Raw genomic sequence first — 11,890 nt, 5'->3', positions numbered from 1 at the left:
GATGCATGGAAAAGATGGGGAATGCTAATTTTCGCACGCACTGATGCACCCACCCTGCACACACAAACATATACCATACCTATCTAACCACGCTCATGCATTATACACAACATGATTTATGATTTCTTACTGCTAAATTCAAGTTCCTTCTTGTTGTACTGATCAATTGCTTTATACTGTGGCAGTTATTGTGTGTGTTTTGCTTCTGGGTCACAATGTTCTGAATTATGTGGCTGTGACCCATGTTATAACAAGCCTATTCATGGTGTTCAACAGAATACACCACCAGGCTTGCCTTTGCAAGTTGTTCGACCAGCAGAGGCTGGTCAAAATTCAACGGTATAAATCTTGTTCAAACATGACATGGTAAATGTCCAACTATTTCCTTGTTCTATTTTTGACGATCCTGCTACTTTTTTTTATTCTCTCAAGGAATTTGCAAGATACCAAATGGACTTTTTTAGAAGAAAATGCACTTGCAAAAAGTCAGGCTGCCTTAAGAAATACTGTGACTGCTACCAGGTCCCGTATCCAACTCTATCCTATTTTTTTTTTAAAGGCAACTCTATCCTATTAGTTTTTCTCTTCTCTCAGCTTGTGACTGGTATTTTTTTTCTTCTGTCTTTGAAGGGAGGGGCAGGATGCTCCATCAACTGTAAATGCGATGATTGTAAAAACCCATATGGGAAAAAAGGTAACATAAATCTGGTGCCAACTCTTGGAACTAGTGAACTACGTACTAGATTGCAAGATGTTAAAGTCAGTGATGTGTACAATGATATGAATTCCTCAAAAAGAAAAAAAGATATGTGCTTATTGGGTGGATGGGTAACTGCTAATTCATGAATGGGTAGTCACAATATGAACGTGTTTTCAAAATTCAACTAATTATTATTATGTGTTTTTGCGTCTATGAGAACATATTTGTTTTATATTTAAGATTGATTAAAAAATCACCACAGTTAGGCAAACCATCGGTCTACACACACAAAATAGTATTAGCTATGCTCTAAATTCAATAGGTTGTACTCCATCTATATGGTACACATTTTGAACTATATACACTGCACAATAAGGTAAATTACTCCCTGTTAATTTATTAGTAGTGAAGATAAGCTAACTCGGTACTTAAATGTAAAAAAAAAGATGGTTTAGTTTATAGGAGAATGGTCTACTCCCTCCGTCTGAAAATACTTGTCATCAAAATGGACAAAAAGGGATGTATCCAGAACTAAAATACATCTAGATACATCCTCTTTTATTCATTTTGAAGACAAGTATTTCCGGACGGAGGGAGTATTATTTATATTATGTTCCTGCTTAATCATTTGGCAGTGTTTACAACTGGCTATATGGTGTTACGGTACATTATCAATGTTTTGGTACCATAGATGACCTCAGCTTTTTACCACATATACTAACTCTGGAATGCATGCTGGTTCAGAGCCTCCAGAATAGCTTTTTATTCTGCATATATTAGGTTAGGATATGTTGGAATTCGCTTGATGAATTCTATTGCGGTACCTTTTCTTTTTACAAAGATGTTTGACATAATATTGTGGATTTATTTGTTCTGTTGATTTGCTTGCTACCCCTTAATTGGAGAAGCTAACTTCATCTCAATTATGGTTATGGTTTTCAATCTGTATCGAAAATAAAACTTTTGTTTGTTTGTGTTCTGCAGTTGGTGTCATTTTGGATGGTAAAAGTATTCTTGCCACACCCACACCCGGACCCACTCCGATTGAAAGGAATGGAACGGAAGTTATCTCAAGTGATGATGACGACGACGATGAAGATGATTATTACATGAATCGTCCACTGTCCCCTATCCCCCCGTCTCCAGTATCCCGAGAGTCTTCATTCCAACAGGAGACTCTAGTGGGCGTTGAAGTTCACACTGTGAATGGGCACCTGTACCCGAAACCGCTGACCCAGGTGCGTCCAGAGACATGGCAGCTCTCGAGGAGGCCTGCCGAGGAAGCACGGGGAGAACAATGGCGCTACATGAGGAGGCCCAGCGAGGACGGAACATCCGATGCTATGGAAGGACACGCGGACCCCAAGTTTCATCATCAGAGAGACAACAACAACAGTAAACAGCGAGAGAGCCCTGCTGACAACAGGTTCAGCATCCCGCGGTGCATCGAGGTGATGAACGGCATGGCGGACCTCTCGCCGGTGGACAAGTCGCTCGCCCCGGACGTCTTCTTGGATCCAAGCAACCGGGAGATTTTCCTGTCGCTGAGTGTAGATATCCGGACCATGTGGCTGAAGCGTAAGATGAGGAGCCTTGTGTAGAGAATAGTAGCACCGCCGCGGCGATTCTTTTTCTCAGTCAGGAGTAATAACACTTGAAATAAGTAATGCGGTGTGCTGTAGATATCCCTAGTCTTCTTCTCGTTATGAGTTATGTGTTGATGTGTATCTAGCACCGACTAATCTATTTATGGTAAATCTATATTGGGACCCAGCCTGTTCGCCGCGCCGCAGTAAGTTCGTCGTGTGATCTTCAGCTAGAAATGAAGTTCTTCACCCTGCTGCTGCTGCCTGGTCTGCTTTCAAGGTTCATGTATCATCTGTCTGTCTGTCTGCCTTCTTCTGGAAGGGGCATCTGTCCCTGGGATGCAAGAGCCACTGATTGTACATACAGTTTATAATGGTGATGCTCATGATTGAGCCCTAAACTGCAACCCTGATGGTGCAAGCTGCAGCATGAGGTTGACAGGAAGGAAAAGAGTCTCCTATAAGTGAGGGTTGCAGCAGCTGAGTTGACAGTAACAGCACAAGACAGGTCCTTTGCTCCGGATGCTTCCTGTAGCCCAATGAGACAAAACTGGGGGCATGTGAGCCATGGGCGCCATGGAGGAGTGCCCCAGATGGGGTGCCGGCGCCGGAAGGGACCAGCGCCCAACTGATTGGCCGTCGCCCATGGACCATTGCCCGTGCTCTTTTTCTTCCTTGGCTTAACAGTTAACAGGGATGTCGACGTTCAGTAGCATTCTAGGCATGAGCTTCGGTTCTACGTAGAAGGGGAGAGTTTCTCCAGATCACTGTCCGTGCTCATCTTTTCTACTTTTTCCTTCTGAGATTTGTGCACCTTTTCTTCCTTGGCTAACAAGGATTATCATCTTCATTGCCGATACTGGAATGCTTTAGTGATAGGTTAACAACATTGTGTCAACTCTTCGACGATGCTGTCTCCCCTCCCCTCCCCCTCTCTCTTCCCCTCGGGCGATGCGCATGAGGCGCCATTAATACGAGCTTATCCCCTCACCTGAGATCTCGCTTGGTGGGTGCGCGTCGTCGCGGCGTTCAGGTGCGTCGGCTTGCGCCGATGTCAAGGGTAGCGGAACCGCGAGCGCTCCCACCTCCAGCGACGGGGCCGCTACCAGAGATCGACCCGAGCCGATGTCAAGGGTAGCGGAACCGCGAGCGCTCCCACCTCCAGCGACGGGGCCGCTACCAGAGATCGACCCGAACTCGCCGGAGGCTCGCCGCGAGATGCGCCGGGTGGTGCTGGAGCGCTTCCCTGACCGAGACGAGTGGGGGGAGATCCACCTCCACATCCTCCGCCACGCGAACTTAGTCGAGCGCGCGGGCTTCATCGGAGACGACGGCTGTGGGGATCTGGAGCTCGTCTTCTGGGCCATCTAGGAGGCCGAATCATCGGATTCGCGTCAGGCGGCGGGGTGGGAGAACTTCAGGACGGCGAATCCCTCGAGGCTCAACATCCGGCCGCCGTCGTGGGAGGGCATCGCCAACATCCCGCCGGAGTTCCTCCTGCTGGGGATCGCCTGGCCCCAACTCCATCAGTAGATAGGCTACCCCGACCGGTTCAAGCTCAGCGACGACCCATCGATCCCCCGCCGTGGCCTGGTGAGTTAGGTATGCACTACATTCGTGCTGATTTATCTCTCAAAGCTCGATTGCGGGATTTTTGTTTGTGCCGATTGGGGATGGTAGATCGAGTTGGTTCGAATATTCATTCTCTAGGCAAGGATTTGGTAGTTGAATTGGGGGTTCTCCCTCATGTTTCCTATAAGCGGTAAGGATTGTGCTACTGTTTCTACAGCCGGTTAGACCTCGTCAGAGTTGGTTTCCGACGAGGGGCTCGGTCATGTTTCAAGTTCAAGCCCCAAGTTGGGGGAGACGACTCCTTGTCGTTCCTCCCCTTCAAATCCAACGTTGACTGGACCCACACTCAAATTGCGTGTGCTGGGGGAGAAAACGGATAGGGCGAAGCGGTTACGTAAAGTTGATACCCTAGAAAACATGGAGGATCACTTTGGCCAGCTCTGGCTTATCCCTTCCCTCCCTCCCTCGCTGCCGCTCCCAAAAATCCTACCCCGCGGCCTCAGACCAACCCTAAAACCGAGTTCCTTTGTTAGATCCGAAGAGACCTAGTTGAGAGCAACTCCTTTTCGACCACTGATTGTTTTCCTGCATCAATTCGACCATTTAATCCCCCGCCAAAACAAATCAAGGTTGCTTGTGAAGGAATTGGTCCTGGTTCACTCTCTTTTGCGGAGATCGTGATGCATGGATTGAAGATGGCCGATCGTCGTGCAGGAGGGAGCAGCAATCTTGCTGCTGGTCAGTCTAAGGTGGTGGGAAAGAAATCTACCTCTTTCGCTGGGCGGAAGTAGCCATCTGCGCCGTCAGCGAAGGAGCAAGCCCCGGCCCCCAAGCCAACCAGATCCATAGCCTCGACTGTTGGCCCAGCCCAAGTGCAATCTTCTCAATCTGCAGAGGTTGAAGTGGAAAAAATCCTTGATCCTAGGTACAAGGATATGATTTGCTTCAACTATGGAGGGCCTGGGCATTATGTTGGGAATTGCGTGAAGCCAAAAGCTTGTTTTATCTGTCAGCAAAACCACAATGTCAACAACTGTGCAACGTGGTCTAAAGTGCAACCTACTGATGCCTTCTTTGGCAGTGGAGCTCAAGGTCTTGGTTTCTACCATGTGGATGTGCCTGTTGCTAATGAGATGAAGTGGTTGAATTTTCAGAACTGTGCTGTGGTGAATATCTTAAAGGGAGAGGTGGATTGCTCTAAACTGATGGAATTGCTATCTGCTACTTTCTATAAGACCAATCATTGGCCATGGCAGATCATAGGGCTCTCCAGCAAGACCTTTTTGGTCAGATTTCCCCCATCGAAGAAAGTGGAAGACCTCATTGAGCTGCCTAGGTTTTCTCTGCCACAGGATGTGAATGTTACCTTGACTGAATGGAAAGGAGGATGTGAGCCTTTTGGGCAGCTGGTTGAAGCCTGGGTGCTGATTGAGGGTATCCCCCGAAAATGGTGTACTTGGAAAGTTTTTGCTCAAATTGCTTCACTATTTGGGGTGCTTACATATGTGGATTGGAATGGTATGTTTAGGACTTTTTTTGAGAATGTTAGGATTAAAATTGCCTGCAAAGATCCCACTAGGATTCCTTTTGAGAGGCTGATTGAGATGAAGAAAAAATTATTCCTGCTTGGCTTTACTGTAGAAGGCTTTGAACAGGCAGGTGGAGTTGACTCTGTCATTGATGTGGATGATGATGAGGAAGGTAATGAGGAAGATGAGAGAGCTGAGGAAGAGCAAGCTGAAAAAGGTAGTGGGACCCATGGAGAACATGCATCTGATGGGTCAAGTGATGGTGGTCTGGTTATTGTTGAATTAGATAAAGCTAACTTCTCAACCAAACATGGATCTTCCAACAAGCATGTTGCTCAAAGTTTGGTGGTTGCACCTATGGAGCATGACCATGATGCTGATCAGGAGGATTTCATTATAAAATGTGCTATGGCTAATGTTGATCTTGGTGGTACATCTTCTGATGGACATGATATTAGGACTGGCTGTGTTAGTAATCTTCCAGAACAATGCAAAACTTATATTGGGGAGGAGAAAGAGGAGGCAAAAATTGTGATTCAAAAAGCTCCTTCTCCTTCTGGTAAGAATGACACACCTATGATATTTGAGAAGAGTGCTAGTAGTATGGAATACTGTGAGGACCTGCTGAGGTCAGTGGATTTATCTGATTCTGAAAATGAGGAGGCACAAGAAGAGGAGCTGGGGGTTCTCCCCCTCGAGGCCATTCATATCTTACAAAGTGAGACTTGGAAGAGATCTATGTTGGAATCACTTAACCAAGCCCAGAAAGATGGAGCCATTCATGAGAATAAACCAAAATTGGGACCTGTGCTAGCTCAGAAGCCTGCTACCAGAGGGCATGGAAATGTTAACATCATGGAGAAAGCTGCTGCATACAAGAGGAGGAAAAACTTGGAGATGCCACAAACATTTAAAGGTAAATCCTTTTCCACCGTTGATAAGTCTATTCTTGTTGATCAAATGAGTCAAATGAACTTAACTGTTGGTGGAGATGAGACTCAAAAGAACCTTACCATTGCTGAGATGATAGCTGTGAAGAAAGAGAGATGTCTGGTTTTTGCGAGCAAAATTCCTGAATTAGTTCTTCCCGATAATCTTGACATTGATATTAATGAGTTAGTTAGTACACCTGGAGGTGATTTTTCCATGGAGCCAGTTGGCACTGCTGTTGCTGCTAGGAAAACACCCACTGTTCTAATTAAAGCTAAGCCTTGTGGCTTATCTCACCCTTTTAAAATTGATTAATATGATAGGTCTTGTTTGGAATATTAGGGGTCTTGGACAACATGGGAAGATTCAGTGCCTGTGTGATACTATTGCTAAATCTGATCCCGACTTTATTGGATTTCAAGAAACTAAAAAAGAAGTTATTTTTGAGGGTTTCCTCAAAGCTATTAATAGATATGACAATTTTGTGTGGCATTTCTTGCCAGCTGATAATACTGCTGGGGGGATCCTTTTAGGATTTAAGAAAAATATTTTTGAGGTGGTTGGTTTTATTAACCAAAGATTTTTTGTTGTTGCTACTGTTAAGAATAAGCTTGATGGCTTTGTTTGGCAGTTGGTGTTAGTGTATGGGTCTGCATATCCTGAATTTAAAATGAATTTTGTGGCTGAATTACATGATACTTTAACCAATGCTTCTTACCCTATTGTGATTTGTGGAGACTTTAATCTGGTTAGGAATGAAACTGAAAAAGTAGTGGTTTTATTAATCAACAAACTATATTTCTATTTAATGATTGGATCAATAGATGGGCCCTGATGGAGATTTCTATCTCTAATAGAGTGTTTACTTGGTCTAACAATCAAATTTCCCCTGTTTTTGCTGTTCTGGATAGAGTATTCATTTATGTGGACTGGGATGCACATTTTACTTTCTCTACCTTTTCAGCACTTCCCAGGGTGGGGAGTGATCACACTCATCTAGTCCTGGACACTGGTGCTAGAGCCCCATCTAACCCCCAAACCTTTTAGGTTTGAGAAATGGTGGCTATCCCAGCCAGGTTTCCATCAAATGGTCACAGAAGCTTGGAATTATGTGTCCTCATCTAAATCCTCAGCTGATAACTGGATGGTTAAGACAGGTCCTCAGAAAGAAAACTAAAGGGTGGAGTATTAATAGAGAGGCAACTTTGAAAAAGAAGAAAAAGGCACTCCTTCTGGAGTTTGACATCCTTGATGTCATGTCTGAAACTCAACAACTATCTGTTTCTGACTATGACAGAATGAAGGAGATTAAGAAAGAACTGGATGATGTGTGGAAGAAAGAGGAAACTGCTTTATGGCAGAGATCAAGGGACAGAAAAATTTTAGAGGGAGATAGGAACAATGCCTACTTCCAGGCCCTTGCCAATCACAGACATAGAAAAAAAAATCATCTTACTGAATTAAATAGTCCAAATGGTGTGGTCACTTCGACCAAGGAGATGCTTGAGGTGGCTACCTCTTTCTACAAAGAATTGTTTGCTTTTGAACCTAAACCTGACATCCATCTGGATGATGACTTTTGGTCTATTGATGGAATGGTTAGTAATGAGGAGAGAGAACTGCTAGAGAAACCTTTTTCTTAAGAGGAATGAAACAGGCTATTATGAGCTTCTATGCTAGTGGTGCCCCTGGCCTTGATGGTCTGTCTTTTTTTATTTTATCAAACCTTTTGGGATCTGATCAAAAAAGATTTTATGTGGATGGTTAGAGATTTTTGAGAATGGTAACCTTGATATATATAAGCTGAACAATGCCATTATTAATCTCATACCAAAAGTTCCTATGGTTAGAGATATGAAAAACTTTAGACCTATCAGTCTTAGTAATTGTGCTGTCAATTTTTTTCTAAAGCTATGACTACTAGAGTTTCCCCCTTATGTGACAAGCTTGTTTCTTCTAATCAGACTACATTTATTAAGGGCAGATTCATCTTAGAAAGTGTGGTGATGGCTCATGAGGTCATTCATGAAATCCATAGGTCTGGATCTACTGGCTTATTTCTTAAACTTGATTATGAGAAAGCATATGATAGAGTTAGTTGGGATTTTTTTGAAGGAGATGCTTCTTTCTAGAGGCTTTGGCAGTACATGGGTAGGGTGGGTTATGTCTACTATTTACCAAGGGACTTTTCAGGTCAGAATTAATGATTTCAATGGTCCCCGGTTTTCTGGGGGAAAAGGCTTGAAGCAGGGTGACCCTCATTCACCCTTGCTGTTTAATTTGGTGGCTGATGTTTTTTCTAAAATGCTTTATAAGGCTGCGAGTAGAGGTTTAATTTGTGGGCTATTGCCTCATGCCATTCCTGGTGGGGTGGTTAGCCTACAGTATGATGATGATACCATATTATTCCTTGATAGTTCTTTAGATTGTGCCAAAAATTTGAAATGGATCATCTCCTGTTTTGAAAATCTTTCTGGCTTGAAGATTAATTTTCATAAAAGTGATTTGCATGCCATTAATATCTCTGAGCAACTATCTAAAGATTTTGCTCAGGTTTTCTGTTGCCAGCTTGGGGATTTCCCCTTTAAATATCTAGGAGTCCCTCTACATTTTAAAAAGCTTAGAAGGGAGAAGATCTTCAACCCATCATTGACAGAATTATTAAGAACATATCTGGCTGGTTGGGGAGATTTCTCTCCTATATGGGCAAATTGATCCTTCTTACTACTTGTATTGCTAGCATTCCTGCCTATCTAATTCTATTGTTAAATTTCCCAAATGGGCTATTGATATGATTACTTCTTAGATGTCTCACTTCTTCTGGGGTAATGTGGGTGATAATCATAAATATCACAATGCTAATTGGGGGTTGATCTCCAGGAGGAAAGAGTTTGGTGGTATGGGGGTTCCCAACCTTAGAGATTTTAACATGGCCCTTTTGGCTTCTTGGGGGAAGAGATTTTATGATGATAGGGATAGTGATTGGAAAAAGATTTTGGCTTACAAATATAATACTGCCAACCCTAACTTCTTTAGCACTAAGGTTACCCTGGGGTCTCCTTTTATGAAAAGCTTATCTTGGGCCCTTGCGGCTTCAAGAAACTTCTATAGATGGGTCCCTGGGGATGGCAAGAGTATTGCCTTCTGGCATGATATCTGGATTGGGGATTGCTCTCTTAAAACTTCATTTTGGGACCTGTATGATATATGTCAACAGCAAGAATCTACTCTTGCACATGTTGGGTGAGTGGTGAACTTCACCTTACTTTTAGGAGATGTGTGGAGGAAAAGACTATAGCTAGATGGAATGAACTCAATAATTTAGTTAAGCAAGTGGCATTATCTGATTCTCCAGATCAACCTGTTTGGATGCTGGAATCTTCCAGCAAATACTCTGTCAAATCCTTTTATAAGTTAATTAACTATGGGGGGGGGGGTGTCTGCTGAGATTAAAGATGATATCTGGAAAATCAAAGTTCCACCCAATATCCATGTTTTTCTATGGTTGATATACTATAATAAGAGCTTAACTAGAGATAATCTTGCCAAGCGCAGGCATGTAGATGACATGTGATACGTCTCCGTCGTATCTATAATTTTTTATTGTTCCATGCCAATATTCTTCAACTTTCATACACTTTTGGCAACTTTTATACTATTTTTGGGACTAACATATTGATCCAGTGCCCAGTGCCAGTTCCTGTTTGTTGCATGTTTTATGTTTCATAGAAAACCCATATCAAACGGAGTCCAAACGGGATAAAAACGGACGGAGAATTATTTTGGAATATTTATGATTTTTGAGAAGTAAAATCAACGCGAGACGGTGCCCGAGGGGGCTAGAAGATAGGGGGCGCGCCCCAGGGAGGCAGGCGCGCCCTGGACTCTCTTGCCCCCCCCCCCCGTAAGGCGGTTGACGCTCTTCTTTTGCCGCAAGAAAGCTAATTTTATGAGAAAGATCTGGGCGGAAGATTCACCCCAATCGGAGTTACGAATCTCCGGATATAAAAGAAACGGTGAAGGGGCAGAATTAGAGAACACAGAAACAGAGAGAGACAGAGAGATAGATCCAACCTCGGAGGGGCTATCGCCCCTCCCATGCCATGGGAGCCAAGGACCAAAGGGGAACCCTTCTCCCATCTAGGAAGAAGGTAAAGGAAGAAGAAGAAGAAGAAGGGGGGCGCTCTCCCCCTTGCTTCCGGTGGCGCCGGAACGCCGCCGGGGGACATCATCATCACCGCGATCTTCACCAACAACTTCACCGCCTTCATCACCAACTCTCCCCCCCTCTATGCAGCGGTGTAACCCCTCTCTTACCCGCTATAATCTCTACTTAAACGTGGTGCTCAACGCTATATATTATTTCCCAATGATGTATGGCTATCTTATGATGTTTGAGTAGATCCGTTTTGTCCTATGGGTTAATTGATGATCGTGATTGGTTTGAGTTGCATGTTTTATTATTGGTGCTGTCCTATGGTGCTCTCCGTGTCGCGCAAGCGTGAGGGATCCCCACTGTAGGGTTTGCAATATGTTCATGATTTGCTTATGGTGGGTGGCGTGAGTGAACAGAAGCACAGACCCGAGTAAGTAGGTTGTTTGCGTATGAGATAAAGGGGACTTGATGCTTTAATGCTATGGTTGGGTTTTACCTTAATGATCTTTAGTAGTTGTGGATGCTTGCTAGAGTTCCAATCATAAGTGCATATGATCCAAGAAGAGAAAGTATGTTAGCTTATGCCTCTCCCTCAAATAAAATTGCAATAGTGATTAACGGTCTAGTTATCGATTGCCTTGGACAAATAACTTTCTCGTGACAAAAAGCTCTCTACTAAAACTAACTTAGTTGTGTCTTTATCTAAACAGACCCTACTTTTTGTTTACGTGTTCTTTATTATCTTGCAAACCTATCCAACAACACTTGCAAAGTCCTTCTAGTTTCATACTTGTTCTAGGTAAAGCGAACGCTAAGCATGTTTAGAGTCGTATCAGTGGTAGATAGGACTTGAGAGAATATTTGTTCTACCTTTAGCTCCTCGTTGGGTTCGACACTCTTACTTATCGAAAGAGGCTACAATTATTCCGTATACATGCGGGTTATCAAGACCTTTTTCTGGCGCCGTTGTCGGGGAGTCATAGCGTGGGGTGAATATTCTTGTGTGTGCTTGTTTGCTTTATCACTAAGTAATTTTTATTTGCTGTTCTTAGTTGTTTTCTATCTTCAGTTATGGGTAGAAAACGCAAAATACCAAAAAAATTATTTGTACCTACTGAACCAATGGTTGAAGAACCACTCAAAATCTATCACACTCCTGAAGCTTTTTACTTGGATCATCTTCGATCGCTTTGTGCTCGTGCTGAAACCCCCAACTAGCTTAGTTGAGGGCAAATATTTAGATGAGCATGCTTGTTATGTGCGACACCGTATATCTGAAAAAGGGAAACTTTTATTGGATCAAATTCATCGTTTGCAATGCTATGCTTGGACTTTATGTGAAATATATGATGTTACTTGTTGTTTTAAAAACCCTAAGAAACACCTTCCCTACCAATGTGAGTTTATTGATAATGAA

The 11,890-nt window shown here is 43.4% G+C and overlaps 1 protein-coding gene across 1 annotated transcript in view; it reads left to right on the top strand.

Moving 5' to 3' along the window:
• Positions 1-2,473, top strand: part of LOC119307475 (protein tesmin/TSO1-like CXC 2) — a 3,548-nt gene extending 1,075 nt beyond the window's left edge. The window contains exons 3-6 of the mRNA XM_037583557.1: positions 186-339; positions 433-522; positions 631-694; positions 1,685-2,473. Coding sequence (XP_037439454.1) covers positions 186-339; positions 433-522; positions 631-694; positions 1,685-2,301 — 925 coding nt within the window. The 3' untranslated portion in view covers positions 2,302-2,473. The remainder of the gene's footprint in view (positions 1-185; positions 340-432; positions 523-630; positions 695-1,684) is intronic.
• Positions 2,474-11,890: the final 9,417 nt, after the last annotated feature.

This window comes from Triticum dicoccoides, chromosome 5B, assembly GCF_002162155.2.
Source record: "Triticum dicoccoides isolate Atlit2015 ecotype Zavitan chromosome 5B, WEW_v2.0, whole genome shotgun sequence".
Classification (NCBI taxonomy): domain Eukaryota; kingdom Viridiplantae; phylum Streptophyta; class Magnoliopsida; order Poales; family Poaceae; genus Triticum; species Triticum dicoccoides.
Note: the sequence above shows the minus strand (reverse complement) of the source record. Positions and strands in the feature narration are given on the sequence as shown.